The following is a 16651-nucleotide window of genomic DNA, read 5'->3' on the forward strand; positions in this document are numbered from 1 at the left end:
GAACGCATCAAGGGCTAGGAATCCTTCTTAGAGTGCAAGTCAAGATGGAAGGCTCAGATTGATGAAGATTGGTGATCAAGGAAGACATAGAGGTAATTGCATGTTGGGTTTTACATTCGGTTATCTCTCCTCTCTCTCCGGCTGAACTGGTTTTGGGTTGAAGAAGAAGAAGAAGTTTAGCTTGGTTCAACAGTTTCAACCGTGGAGGCTTTCCCTTCTATAAATCTACCGTTAAATCCGTCAGAAATATCCGTCATTAAATTCGACAGTATTTAGTGCATTTCTTGTAGTGTTAATGTCTAAGAGTATAGTTAAAATAATTGTGAAAGAAAATATATTTAAAACATTAGAAGTATTATTAAAACTAAACCAAATGTGACACAAATATTAAAGACAAAAATATATTTATTATTAAGTACATTTGTTGTTTTACATCAAGATCTTTTAAACACATTACCTTTGTCAAGTCTCATCATTTATTAATATTTTAAATAAAAAGCAAATATGAAAATATGTTAAGTGTCACAGCCTATTATGACTAAAATACAGTAAGACAAGAGGAGAAAGAGTTCTTCAAAATTGGAATGACTAGGAATAAAGGACAGACAATAAAAATATTTGAAAAAAATAGGAGTCACTATCAATTTTTTTTATAGAATTTAGATTTAAAAGTCTAATTATACATAAAAAAGAATTGAAACTTAATCTCGTTACACTTCTAACACACCCAACATTAAACAATTACCTAGAATAAATTATGCAAATAATATAACTTAAATAATATTTAATTTTCCAAATTAAATAAAGAATGCATTTACAAGATGATTAAAATCAAATTAAATAGAAATTATTCATAGTAAAAATAAGGGTAAATAATTATTAAAAAATGAATGAACAAATAAATAAGTAAATAAATGAATAGATAAAATAACAAAAATGTACGTTAGTTCAAAGAACGTAAGAATTTAAATTTTAAAAATTTAATTTTTTAAAATAAAAATAATTTATGTTGATGTGTCATAATATGAATAAAATAGAGAAAAATTCTCATTTATTATTCGAATAGCTAAGAAATTTTCGGAGTACCTAAATAAGATATATATAAATATCACATTTGTCCATTATTGTTGATTTTGGAGTGAATAAAGCTAGGGAAGGAAAGGAAGAGAATATCTCGGTGAATAAGTATAGTCAATAATGTTACTCCTTAAGCACTTTATTTCTGCCAAAGATCTGAACTCAAACACTTGGATACCTACCATTCGATTTGAGTAGGTAGCTAGTTTGCACAGGCTGGTAGTTAGTGTTTGAATGGTTGTTGTTAGCCTTATGATATTTTATCACATTCTTATACTTCTTATAGCAACAACAAGCTTATCAAATAAGAAAATAATCCTACAAAGGCTTATACTACTAGCATATTAATATTAATTTATTTATAAATTATTTCTCTAGTCAGAGAAATTATTTAAAATTATCCTTTTCTGTTTTCAAGTTAAAAGAACTATTTTACTATATATCAAACTCTATTTAATCAGAGAGTTAATTTATTATATTTTAACTTGTATTTTTTTTTTTACGAATAATTAATTTTTTATGTATTAATTGCATGGTTGCATTAGTTTCCACTATATATCCACGTAAGTTTGCTGGGATATACCAATAAATTTGTGGGCAAAATCAAATAACTAGTTGACTACCAATGGCGATTGGGTTTGGTGAAACAGATTAGTTTTGATTTCCACATGTAACTAACCTTTTTTTTTTCTCCAAAAATTAATTAACAAGAAAGACTTGTTAGCCACCATTAAAAAAAAAAAAACGAAGACCATGACATTTGAATTATTAAAACTCAGAAAAAAGGTCAGTGTGTAGGAGCTTGTTGCACATTTTACAAATTGTCACTCCCTACCTCATGCCTCAAACCCTACTAAATCACTAGACGATAGTTGTTGCAACCATGATTCCCAATTATTTAAGGAAAGGACAAAAATGTACGCCCAACAACAATTACTGTAGAAAATGTATAGGATGAATAACTAATTACATAAAAAATAACATTTGTACATTCTATATAAATATTTAAATCCTACATTTAATTTACAACCATCAATTGGTAGCTATATATGTATTTATTCCTTTCACTTTCTCTTCCTTTAAATTTAATACATATTTAAAAGGTTTAATTATTCTATTAGTCTTTTATAGTTTTGTGAAACTTTTAATTAAATTTCTATATTTCTTAATTAGATTCCTCCACTAATTTTTTTTTAATTAGATCCCTCTTGACAGTAATTAATTTAATTGTATAGGAATTCAATTAAAAAAAATTAGTACAAAGACCCAAATAAAAAAAATGTGTAGGAACCTAATTAAAAAAATTGGTGTAAGGATTCAATTAAAAATATATATATAAAAACCTAATTTAAAATTTTACGAAACTATAAAAATTAATAAAGTAATTAAATTTATTTAAAAAAACATAAAATAAATATAGAAGTACCACTACCGTACACTAGTTACACATCACAACATTAATTAAATGCTTGGGTAAAAAACTTTAATAAGCCAAGTCAAGAATCATGTAACGTAAATACGCCAAAGCGAAAATCGTTTTAGCAATAAGCCAAATCATATTTTTATATAATTCGAACCATGCTGGTTCGAATTCCATTTCTACATAATTCGAACCAGTTTGGTTCGAATTATACACAAACACACGCACACACGTAATTCGAACCAGCTTGGTTCGAATTACACACAAACACACGCACACACTAATTCAAACCAGCTTGGTTCGAATTACACACGGTAATTCATGGTATAATTCGAATTATGCTGTTAAAAAATTAATAATTTATTTAAAAAAATTTATTAAAAAAATTAATAATTTAAAAATTAAAAAATATATATTTTTATTTCATACGTTAAAAAAAGCTAACAAAATATTTAATTACGAGACTTCTTTAAAATATTAATGAGCTATCAATTCGAATTTCATACAATACTTTTCTGTCCATTTTTAATAGTTCATGAATATTTTTTAATAAATTTTTTTAAATTATAGTACAAAAAATATTTTATCTTATGCAAAACAATTTAAAAAAAATGGCTTAAAAAATGTTAGGAGTACTATAAAAATTTGTAATGTTATAATAACTTAGGTAAATACATGTATGTACTCAAATTTTATTTAAAATTATTAATTTTATGACTATGTAGAGTATTTTATTTAAAATTTGAGTACATACATGTATTTACCTAAGTTATTATAACATTACAAATTTTTATAGTACTCCTAACATTTTTTAAGCCATTTTTTTTAAATTGTTTTGCATAAGATAAAATATTTTTTGTACTATAATTTAAAAAAATTTATTAAAAATATTCATGAACTATTAAAAATGGACAGAAAAGTATTGTATGGAATTCGAATTGATAGCTCATTAATATTTTAAAGAAGTCTCGTAATTAAATATTTTGTTAGCTTTTTTTAACGTATGAAATAAAAATATATATTTTTTAATTTTTAAATTATTAATTTTTTTAATAAATTTTTTTAAATAAATTATTAATTTTCTAACAGCATAATTCGAATTATACCATGAATTACTGTGTGTAATTCGAACCAAGTTGGTTCGAATTATGTGTGTGCGTGTGTTTGTGTGTAATTCGAACCAAGCTGGTTCGAATTACGTGTATGCATGTGTTTGTGTATAATTCGAACCAAGTCGGTTCGAATTATGTAGAAATGGAATTCGAACCAGCATGGTTCGAATTATATAAAAATATGATTTGGCTTATTGCTGAAACGATTTTCGCTTTGGCGTATTTACGTTACATGATTCTTGACTTGGCTTATTAAAGTTTTTTACCCTAAATGCTTGGTATAAATATTTGTCAACTAGTTTTAACTTTTTAAGTTTTAACAGAACTTTTGTTATAGTTGGCGTGTTTATGGTCCGATCTTGCTCAGAGAATCAGTCTGTACTCGGTCTATATAGGTCAAATTTAGTTAGAATATTTTTATTTTGATTTTCAAAAAAAAAATTGAATTTCAAAATATGTCTGATAGAATATTTTAATAATATTTTTAATGAAACTATTTTTAGAAAGTAATACAAAAATAAAATTGATATCTTCTTACTTTTACTTTTTAGTTAAAAATAGTGAAAATATTTTCACTTCAAAATACGTGCAAGTTTACATATAAGTTGTGACATAAAAACATTCTGATGAGTTGTCGTATTCGTGTGTCAGACATATTTTAGATATGATACTCATTAATATTTGTTTGATATGTGTATCTATCGTGTTCAATTGTGTTTTAATAAAAAAAATAAAAAAATTTTTCTAAACACACTTAAATATCATTACGTATCAGCGAGTCCAACTTTATTCTTAACATATATTTTTGAGATGAGTTTAAAAATAATATATATTATTATTTATTAAAACAAAAAATATGTTAAATATTTTATTTAATTAAAAGAAGATATTAAAAAGAGTTAAAAAATTATTTTATATTTTAATATCAACAAAAAATAAAAATATTATTGTAATTTATCAAAAAGTACTTTATATTTTATATATATATATATATATATATATATATATATATATATATATATATATATATATATATATATATATATCGTATTCTTATATTTTATATATAAAATTTTAAAATTCGTATATCTATGTATTTCGTATCGTGTTGTGTTTCGTGTCCATATCAATATTTATGTATCATACTATGTATCATACTATATAACACTGACCTTCTTAATTTTTTTTTAATTCCTTTTTTCTGCTTTATAAGATAAGTGTGATCTTTTATCAAGATATATTTACTTCCTTTATATCAAATTAATTAATTGTTTGTTCCACAATTTAAATTTATTAAGAATTGATGTATCTAATAATTTGAGAAAGATATATAGAGTGCTTGCTTTTATATATTTTGTCCTAGTTTCATTCATTTAAAAGTTCTATGGCGTACGTATAGATTAAAATCACGCTTAACTTTATTTGTTAAATAATAAAAAAAAATGAGATGATATCCACCGAAATAAATCATTATTATTGCTACTTCAATTCTCAAACATTTCTTATACACCAACTTTTTCTTCTTTTATTTTTTGGATGGACTTATACTCCAATCTAAGTCCAAATAGATCATCTATATTTAATGTACTTCAAAAAATAATATTTTAGTTACTTTAAATACAAATAAAATTTTATAGATAAATAAATTAAAATAACGTTACAATGATAGTTAATTTTTCAACAGGAGTCCAAATATTTATTTTGCCAATTAGCAAATTAAATGTCAAAGAACAATCAAGCGTAAATCATGTGTGAGAGTCCATCAAGATCTTTTATTTCTTTTGACATATGATTACTTGGATTAATATAAAAGAAAAGAACTTAAGGTTTTATAATCTCCTTCTAAGTGAGAGTAAGTTTTTTTTTTTTTTTGGTGACTTAAGTGAGACTAAGTTTAAAACACAACATATTTAACGTGTCTTGTCTAAAAATAATAAAAAGAAAAGTTAGAAAGGGAAAAGATAGAATCATGAAATGATGAAAAGATTATTAAACACCTCCATAAAATTAAGGTACATAAACCATGTTACTATTTTAGCATATCCAAGTTCACATATGCACACAATGGCCAAGCCTTTATTTATATACAATAGGAAATAACAAAAATAAACCAACAAATTTAATAATAGTAAATATTTAAGTTAATTCTCAAAAAATTTTAAATTATACATTTCAATTTTTAACAATTTTTTATTATTTTAAAAAACTTTGAAATAGATTGATTTTTCTATAAAAAATTAATTTATTATAATAATATATTTGTAATACTTAATTATTTGATCATAATATTTGTTAAAAATTTATTTATTAACACATATATTAAATTTTAATAAAATCATATCAATTATGTATTGTGTGTATACTAAAAATTAGTCACTAAATCATACATATAGAATATATGTTGAAATATAAAATATATATTAAAAATGAATTAAACACTATATGTATTTATATACAATACAAATACACAGTGATTGATTTAATGGCTAATTTTTTGTATTTATAACATTTTTTAAATAAAAAAGTATAGGTAGATAATGAAAATACTAAACAATGTGAATAATGGATATATCGGATGTTTAATTCATTAGGATGGTTATCTTAATATTAAAATTTAGGTGAGTAATTTAAGAGTATAGTATATTTTTACTTTATTGGACTAATTTCAAAACTCATTGTTTACATTATTCATAAAAATCATTTAACAAAGTCCTTTTTAAATAATGTAAGCTAATTATTATTCTTCTTTCTAAATTTATCCGTTTATATATATAAGAGGCAACAATTCTGGTCCATATTTGCATATTTGTCGTCATGGAGAATATAGGTAATGATGACCAGAGCCATCAGCCACTGCTATCCCCAGAAGACCAAATGCGGCCGCGGAACACGGTTGTTTTTACGACGGATTCCGATGACATTGCTCCAATCACAGGCCCCATAGATTTCTTGAGACAGTTCTCCATTGAGGCAAAGAAGCTGTGGTACCTGGCGGGCCCAGCCATCTTCACCTCCCTTTGCCAATACTCCCTTGGTGCTATCACTCAGCTCTTTGCCGGCCACGTCAGCACCATCGCCCTTGCCGCTGTTTCCATCGAGAACTCTGTCATCGCCGGCTTTTGCTTTGGCATCATGGTAAGCTTTCATGTATCTATCTAGCCCAAAAGATTTTGTGCTAAATATTTGAATAAACATTTTACTTCAAAATACATAGCATTTTTCATATTATGTATATATCTATATAACTTAGTAAATCAATAGGCACTATATTCACTCTTTATTTATTTAAAATAGTTTATGATTTCACTAAGGTTTTCAATTTAAATTTTAGAAACAAAAAAAAAAATAAAACAAAAGGTATTTAAAAGAAATTGACATCAATCCTTTTGCTTATAGTATAGCTAGAAATATAAATATATAAAACTACAGAAGTTTTAAAAGATTTATTTTTTTTTTTTAAAAATTGAACAAAAAATAATATTTTAAAGATACTTAATTACACCGTAATTTAAAAAGTTTTTGGATAAGTTTAGGAGAAGTTCGAACTCAATATCTGTACGACAAATAAAGGAGAGGACGGCCAAGAACGCCATGTATACCTACTATTCAAATTGTTTACCACTGAATTATTAGTAGTGACCAACAGCCTACATGACTTACTGAAAATAGAACATTTTTATGAATAACATTGCATTGTGTAAAATAAAAATTTGGATCTCAATTCCATTTCAATAATCTTTACTATTAAATTTGGCGGCATATCAAAAGAAACTATATATCGAAATGATGTTTGTATAGGAACGAAATTGAATTATATAACCAAAAAAAGAAAAAGTTATCAAAATACGTTGGGCACAAATAAATTTTATCCCCAATATGACTTATAGCAATTACACCGCATTACTATATACGAAATATACTTATTAATTGACTTTTTTATTTATTAAATATATATATATAATGCAAAAATATTTTGTGTATACTAAAAACTATCGCTCGAATCAATTGTTATATATATATAACTAAATAATTAGCTATTAAAATAATCAAATGTGCTATAGTAAAATAATTAAATTTATATAAAATAGTATAATAATTTTTTTTTGTAAAATGTCAAATATGTATTTTGATACCCAATAATTGATTAATAATTAATTTGTTTTTAATTAATGTAGCATGATTGCTAAAAATAATAAAAAGGAAAAACAATTTTGTACCTATAAACTTTATAAATTTTAGCAAAAATATTCATTAAACAAAAAATTAATATTATTATATTAGGAAAGATGAATTCTATGTAATAAAAATATCTAAATCTTAATTTTTTTATTAATTTTTTAATTTTTAATAAAATTTTTAAATTATCCCTACATACATTTTTTCTTGGATCTCAACTCCACTACTACTTATTCTTCTTCTGAAAATCTCCCAACACTCTTGGACTATGCGGCAAAAACAAACACAAAACACAAACCTTACCCAGCTGGAGTGTTATTTTAAAAAACAGTTGATTCGTTGTTCTTCAAGAAGGCTTCACATAATTCCATTCACCAATATAATAGCAACAATAGGTTCATCCACCGCCATGTTCATAATAATGAGTTCGATGGACAACTCTATTATCGGATTCTTCAATTATACAATGATCTGCTACTCTAGGAGAGGACCCGAAAAAATGGCCTTCACCACTCTACCATGCAAAAGATGTTCAAGGATTCAGTGTTTACACAAACAACTCATCAACTGGCTATTGTGTTTGTATTATAGACAATTGCCACCAAAAACGTTGTTTTTTCCAGTCGAATTTGAGGTGGACATTGTGCTCTTCTGCTCTGTCTCATCGTGTTAATTCTAGGGGTTTTCTTTTGTCATCCAAACTCGAATTTTCAACTCAGTGTATTCTCATCAAATTCATGCAATGACTCTAAATCCAAACCAGCTTACCTTTGCCTCTTCCTACCACCGGCATTTTCTCCTCGCTCTTTATCGTCGCGCCGGAAGCAAGCACCACCCTCGCTTCCTTATTCTCTGACGACAACCTCTTTCAGACAAAGCTCACTCAATCTTCTCAAAATCAAACTAACAACAAACTTAAATCTCTAACAATGCCAGATCCGCACACCATGACACTAACAACGAGAAGAGGAAGAGAAAAATTTTAGAGGAGAACCATTCCACAATCGAAGCTTTGGAGGAGGAGGAGAAGAAGAAGAAGGAGACAAAAGCTCTGACTTGGCGATTGAAGAAAACGAGAAGAGAAGGAGGAGCTTGAGAAGGAGTGGGAGGAGAGAAAGTACGACGGTGGATGAAAAAAAAAAGTATCTTTGTTGGAGAACAAAAAAAAATTGAGGAAGAAGAAATGGCAGTGGAGTTAAAATTAAAGATAAAGAGCGGGAATAATTTAAAAATTTTGTCAAAAAGTCAATAAAAAATTAAAATTTTGATATTTTTATTATACGAAATTAATTTTTTATAAATATATTATTATTTTTTTATTTGATTGATATTTTTATGAGCATTAATAAAGTTTATGATACAAAGAATTGTTTTTCCTAATAAAAATGACGAACATGATTTTGAGTGTACAGATAAATCTTTTGAATATTTTATACTTAAGTAAATACTAAATAGTATAATAAAAGTATAATTTTAAGGATAAAGCGTTATTTTGCAATGCAGATTGGGATGGGAAGCGCCTTGGAAACGCTGTGCGGACAAGCCTTTGGAGCAGGGAAACCAGAGATGTTAGGTGTGTACATGCAAAGATCATGGATAATTCTGAACACCACCGCGCTTCTTCTATCCCTTCTATACGTATTCGCACGGCAGATCCTAAAGGCAATAGGAGAAACCACCGCCATCGCCGAGGCGGCCGGGCTTTTTGCGTTGTATATGATCCCGCAGCTGTTTGCCTATTCCATGAACTTCCCAATCCAGAAATTCTTGCAAGCTCAAAGCAAGATGATGATCATGGCATGGACCGCGGCGGTTGCATTGGTAGCGCATGCTGTGCTTAGCTGGGTACTAATGTTGAAATTGGGGTGGGGCCTGGTGGGTGCGGCGGCGGTGCTCAACGCGGCGTGGTGGTTCATGGTGGCAGTTAAGATTGGTTATGTAGTGTGTGGGTATTGTGGTAAGACTTGGAGTGGGTTCTCCTTCCAAGCGTTTCAGAATCTTTGGGCCTTTCTTCGTCTCTCATTTGCCTCCGCTATCATGCTTTGGTGCGTTACACCTTTCATTATATGCACAAAAGATAAATGGTCAACGAATATATCATTATTTAATTATTAATTTAATTTTTTTAATTTTATTACCTAACAGTATATTTTATTTTATATTTTTAAATATTAATTACTAATTAATAGCTAAAACTAATTAATTCAATGATGTTTTATATGCATAAATTATTATTAAAAGAGTTACTGAAATTAGCCAAAAAATTTTAAAATTGAATATTTTAATTTTTTAAATTCCAAAATATATAAAAATAATTTTTATTATTTATTTCCATTATATAATACATTTTTGTTATTAATAGCTAACAATGACTGCTGATATAAAACGTTAACTCGCATACGTAGTTATTAAGTGATCATATGTGCAAATTTGACATATCAATATCTAGGATGAAGTACAAAAACAATTCCCAAACAATTTAAAAATCTCAAAATAGATTTTGAAAAATTTTTAAAATTTTAAATAATTCTTTTAAATAGTTTTAATCATTTTCAAAATTCAACATCTTATAATATTTTTATTAATCAAAATGATAAAATATTATTAAAAATATATAATAAATAAATAATATAAAAAATAACAAAATATATACTACCAAATAATTTTATTTATATATTAACACTAAAATATCATAAGAAATACTATTATTTAATTATTACATATGACACTTATATCAAGATGATATAAAAACTATAATAATAACAACTAAATCTAAAAAATTATTGTATTATGAAGAGTATTATTTTATGAATCTAAACTTTATTAAGATATTGACACCAAATAAATTTAAAAAAATATTCTTAAGTGAAAAAAAATCTATTTTTTTAGCATAATTGCTAATTGTAGTAGCACAAACAACTTCAATTACAAATTTATTTTGTGCAACATTATTACAACTATTGAATCTCAAAACTTTTTAAGAAACATGACAAACACAACACTTGAATTTGCTAAGACATTTCTTTAGGTGTTGCAAAGTATTAAGAATTTTACATTAAAATTTTGTAAATCACTACATTGACTTTGTGGTTAATCAAAACTTATAAATTTGATTTTATAGGTAACTTAATTCAAATTGCATGTAAGTTCTAAAGTGTGATAGTCATAAATATTTGTATAAATATTTCTAATTATTTTTATGAAAAATTTTATATTAAATGAGAATTTTCCTATTTTTTTTAAATAATGCTGGTTTATTTTCTTTTTTATTATTAAAGAATAATTATAGAATATGATATCTATATATTAAATTAAATTAAATTAATATCTTGCATGATCAAAAATAAAATAGATTCATTTATTTATTATTTTTTTAAAATATATAATGCCTTCTCAAAATTAATTTATAATTTATTTTAAAAATATTTTGTATATAAATAATCAAATTTGAGATCAATATAACAAAAATTTTAAAAATTAAAATTTATTAATTAAGAAATAATTATATATAAATAATTTGAAAAACTATTTTAGATTTTTTTAATTTTTTAGTAGCTGTTTTGAGAATTTTTAAATTTTTCGAAAATTATTTTATACTTCATTCTAATGATTGATTTGTCTAAATCGTGCATATGAATACTTAACAGTTGTATGTGTGAGTCAACGTACCACACTATTAGAAAAAAATTACATTATTTAATGAAAATAAATATTAAAAATTATTTTGTGTATTTTAAAATTTAAAAGCCTAAAATATCTAATTTTAAAATTCTTAAAAATTGATTTAGATAATTATCCTTTTTATTATTATTAGAAAGGAAAAAGTTTTGGTAATCAATATTTGTTTAAGCCAACTTCATCAGATAACATTTAAATGAAACACACAATTTTATTGATTCAATTGTCATTGTAATCTAATAATCTTACATTTGTGCGCTGGGATTGAATTTTCCCATACATTGATTGTTCTCATCCGTTTCTATAAGAGCTCCAATACAGTATTTTTGGGATTTTAAATTTAATATATAAAAGAAAACGTAATATTTTCATATTTTACTTTGCATTAAAGATGATTAATAAAATAAAATCAGTCACAGTATAAAAAGATGGTTTCATGTTAAAAGAGAATTAATTAAATTTTATTATTTTATATGCAATTTAAATTGAATTGAAACTAAATATTGAAGTGACAAATTTCATATTTAATTTTAATAAATAATAATTTATAAAAAATAATAATTTCATTTTTATTTTTTATAATATCACTTCTCATATGATTTTTTTGTATTGTATCTTTGTATACATCTAAAAAAAAGTGGCATTATCAAAATAAGTGAAATTATTATTTTTTCTATTTATAATATATGATCATATAAATATTGATGTGATGTGATATTTTGTGAGACTCAATGAAATTGAAATAAAACTATCACTTGCTTGATTCAAATTCTTTTGTTTTCATTTCGGTGTTTAGCACCACTAATTTAATTTTAGTTTGAATCATTTATTCTTTTTTTCTTTTTGTACTATTTTATAATTTTTTTTAAAACATTCTTCTTTTCAATTACAAATGTGTATGTCTTCATAATGTGTGTATAATTTGAGTGAAAATAATTTTAAGATATGTTCATTTGTTTTTGTATAATATTAAATAGGTTTAATTATTTTTTATCATTCTATCAAATTTTTAAATAGATTTTTAAATTTTTTAATTAGATTTTTATATTATATTAGATTTTATAATTAAATTTTTGCCATCACAAAAATATTATTAGAATCAACTAAATATTTTATTAAATAAAATAAAATATTCAATCAAGTATTAGATATATTTATTTTGTTTACAGAATATTCTGTTAATTTTAAGATAAAGACTTAATTATAAAATATAATATTATATAAAAGTTTAATTAAAAAATATATATAAAAATTTAATTAAAAATTTGATAAAACTATAAGAATTCACTGATTAATTAAATCTATCAAATATTAAATTTGCATTGACAACATTGGCATGAAAATATTGTCATCCGACAACATTAAATGATAATCAACTACTTTACCTAATAATACATCAAGACAAATTATAAACACACTTTCAATAAAAAAAATCATTGGAGATGTGATTGAACTTTTTTAAAAATATAAGTTAACATTTTATATTTGATAAAATAAAATTTTTTGATATAATTATTTTTTATTTTGTTCATATATATATATATATATATATATATATATATATATATATTATAGAGTATGGCCACGGTTCTCGGAATTGGAACAAATTGTCCAATTTGACCCAGTTAATTAGAAATTGGTTGTCAAATCGATCTAATTTAAAGTAAAAATTGCTTCGCAACTAGTTGGTTAAAAATTGAAAAATATATAAACTAAAAAAATTAATTAATTATTTGAACCGGTGTGATTTTAGAGATGAATCGATTTAAAATAATAAATCATAAAAAAATATTTTTTTTAGAAATGATATATACATGCAAAAATATATTATTTCATTATATTTAATTCAATCCGATTAAACTCTAATTAAATCTTTAAATTTCTAACACCATTAGTTCTATGTCTAATTTGATTTTCAGAACTTTGTGTATGGTTATTGATCATCTATCTTAATATTCTCAGTCATACTAAATTTTAAATTTTATAAAACATGAATATTAAAAAAATAATTTTACAATGAAATAAAAATTAATAGAATGATATTTTATTTGTAATTTTTTTCATTTTTTTAACACTAATATTTTATTACAGTATAGTGTATATTTCTCCACAACCTATGTATGAGTGAAAAAGAAATCTAAAATCTGTTTAATTTTATACTATATGCATGGTTTTATTGGAGTGTGGTTCATTCTTAATTAAATAGAATGTATAATCCTTATTTACACACATTGAGTTGAACATTTAAAACTAACAAATCTCATAGCCTCAGCCTTATTAAAATTTTGTCTCCGACTTGCTATTATTTTTTATATTTATGATAATTGAATTAATTTAAAATTTAAATTTAAATTAAATATAACATTTAAAATAAGATTGGTATCAATATAAAGAGATCATATATATTATTTAAAACAATTAATTAAATGTTATTACTTATATAATTCATTAAATATAATAATTAAAAATATAAAATTTAAATTAAATTGAGATAAAATATTAAAATGACAAATTTTACATTGAGTGTCAAATCAATTTTAATAATATATAATATCACAAATATTTATATAATATTTTATAAAATTCAAAATAAAATTAAAAAAAATTAAGCATAAGAGATGCTATAAAGCAAACAATATCAATATATATGCATAATAGTTAAAAATTGAAATAGTCAAAAATATAATTATTAATATTATTTTTTTCTATCAATTTAAACTTTTGAGATAGTTTTATAACAGAAATGACTGTTCTTTATGAGATTTCGACATATATTAATAGTTTCTTTTTGCTTAAAAATCTTGGAGCAGCCTAGAAGTTTGGTATTTCATGGCCCAGATTCTTATTGCCGGTTATCTCAAGAATGCTGAAGTTTCGGTGGATGCCATGTCTATCTGGTAAGTGGTCACTCACATTTCAATAATTCAAACAAGTGCTAGAAAAATATCTTCGTTTCGCTTATGTTGAGTTAACTCAAACACTTCATTTGTCTAATATTGATCATTTAATTATATTTGTAGCATGAACATACTAGGATGGATGATCATGCTAACCTTGGGAATGAATGCAGCAGTAAGGTTTGGATTTGATTGGTCACACATGCACACAATAATATGCATAAATGAAATTAATAACACTTCTGTCTGCTAATATAAGATGGAAAAGTATATGGAACCAACTAATAATCAGCCAAGAATGCAACAACATAATTAATTATAATTAATTTTATTAATTTATAATTTAATTTGTTTGTTAAATTATTGTTGATCACGTTCAAAACATGAAAAAAGATATGCTAGTATTAGGAGAGAATCACGGAATATATGCTTTGATCATTTATTAGTTGGTTCCATATAATTAATTATGTTTTATTAATGCGTAACACATAAAACATAGAAATCATATCCAAAGAAAAAGAAACATCCGTATACCTATCAGTAGCAACATCCGGATCAGTTGGCTGATTCTTAGCTTATATAGAATTGGTTCCTAACATTGTTGATATAATATATATACTTTTATGCTATCAAAAAAAAAAATAAGATACTATTATGTTACTTTTTCTTTTTGGAGAAATCATATATATTTGAAATTTATCTGATATATCAAAATAGTGTATGCTATGATAATTATTATTACTATAGCTATAATGGCTAGATAATTATAACGACATTTAAAAAAAATTAAAATATTTTTTAAAATATTAAAATAAAATATATAAAAAATATTGCAATAAATATAAAAAAATATTACCTTAATTTTAAACACACTTTTTAAGCATGTTAAAGTTTTATAACTACTATAACTAGCTCGTTTATTAAAATTGACCAATACTTTAAAAGAATTCGAAATATTTCTCAAAATAGTTTTATTAAGAAATTAACTAGGAGTGTAGTTAATAAAAGCCAACTAATTAAAAAAATAAGAGGTCTATTATAAAAAAAATCTAATTGTGTTAATTTTTTGAATTTCAAAACTAAAAGTACAAAAAAGTTAGCTTGAGTTGCTTATGTATAATTGGTTCTCTAAGACTCTTTCTTCTTCAAAATAAATGAAAAAGATATGATATTACCATTAAAAAATGAAGTCAGCCAATTTTGCTGCAGTGTGAGAGTGTCAAATGAATTGGGAGCTCGTCACCCAAGAACGGCGAAATTTGCTATAGCTGTTGCTGTCATTACTACACTTATGGTTTCTTTCGTGCTCTCCATGGTTCTTGTCATCTTCAGAAAAGAATACCCTTCATTGTTTACAACGGATGAAGATGTGAAAGAGCTTGTGATAGAGCTGACACCCATGTTGGCATTGTGCATTATAATCAACAACGTGCAACCAGTTCTTTCAGGTGTGGCTGTTGGGGCAGGCTGGCAAGCTACTGTTGCTTATGTCAACATTACTTGTTACTACTTAATTGGTGTTCCCCTTGGACTTTTCTTAGGTTTCAAACTTGACTTGGGTGTCATTGTGAGTATCTTCCTCTCTATCATGGATTAATTAATAACTTTCTGTTTATATTTAATTAGTTTAGTGGTGAAATTTTAAATATATGTTTAATGTGTTTTGATGTTTTTAGGGGATTTGGTCTGGAATGATGTCAGGGACCATCTTACAATCTTGTGTGCTATTTTTTATGGTCTATAAGACAAATTGGAATAAAGAGGTAACGTTGTTTTTTGCAAATTGGAGTAGTATATATGCATATATGTAGGTGTATGATTTTGCAAATGCATGCAAGATGAAGGCAAAAATACTTGAGCAATGGAATACATAAAAATATTTCAGTAGAGACTTAATTAATTAATTTTAATCTTGTGTGCAAATGACAGGCCTCTCTTGCTGAAGATAGGATAAAGAAGTGGGGTGGGTCTAAAGATTCAGAAGAGAACTTGATTGCAAATTAAAGCATGATCATCAAGAAACATGAAAGTGCTACAAATTAAATACTTTCGAAGCTCGAACTTTATCGATTTTATAATCGGTTCAATTTTTAGAACCTTGCTTGATGCAAACGAATAATAATTATGCAAAACAGTTTTCAATTTTCGGTTTATAAAAAATGAAATGAAAGAAGAATCTTGTTATTCCAAGAACCAGAAGTGGTGGCGTGGACTCATTATTATTCCCCATTAATTGGGAACATTTCTCTAGTTGGAAAGGCTCTTTTGCACAATTGTTTCTATTCTTTTCC

The 16651-nt window shown here is 24.9% G+C and overlaps 1 protein-coding gene across 1 annotated transcript; it reads left to right on the top strand.

Annotated features, from left to right (window-relative positions):
• Positions 1 to 6406: 6406 nt before the first annotated feature.
• On the top strand, positions 6407 to 16633 carry LOC112799648 (protein DETOXIFICATION 29). The gene is made up of 7 exons (XM_025841716.3): positions 6407 to 6744; positions 9289 to 9830; positions 14274 to 14360; positions 14484 to 14540; positions 15570 to 15927; positions 16037 to 16123; positions 16290 to 16633. The coding sequence occupies exons 1-7, from the start codon at positions 6424 to 6426 to the stop codon at positions 16362 to 16364; spliced, it is 1527 nt and encodes a 508-aa protein (XP_025697501.1). The 5' UTR covers positions 6407 to 6423; the 3' UTR covers positions 16365 to 16633.
• Positions 16634 to 16651: the final 18 nt, after the last annotated feature.

This window comes from Arachis hypogaea, chromosome 5 (genome assembly GCF_003086295.3).
Source record: "Arachis hypogaea cultivar Tifrunner chromosome 5, arahy.Tifrunner.gnm2.J5K5, whole genome shotgun sequence".
NCBI lineage: Eukaryota > Viridiplantae > Streptophyta > Magnoliopsida > Fabales > Fabaceae > Arachis > Arachis hypogaea.

Bases quoted from the DNA above. Each gene is read 5' to 3' on its own strand.
- LOC112799648 (XM_025841716.3), top strand. From the start codon at position 6,424: ATGGAGAATATAGGTAATGATGACCAGAGCCATCAGCCACTGCTATCC. The intron at 9,831-14,273 runs GTGCGTTACACC...ATCTTGGAGCAG, and splicing joins GCCTCCGCTATCATGCTTTG to CCTAGAAGTTTGGTATTTCA. The intron at 14,361-14,483 runs GTAAGTGGTCAC...TTATATTTGTAG, and splicing joins GTGGATGCCATGTCTATCTG to CATGAACATACTAGGATGGA.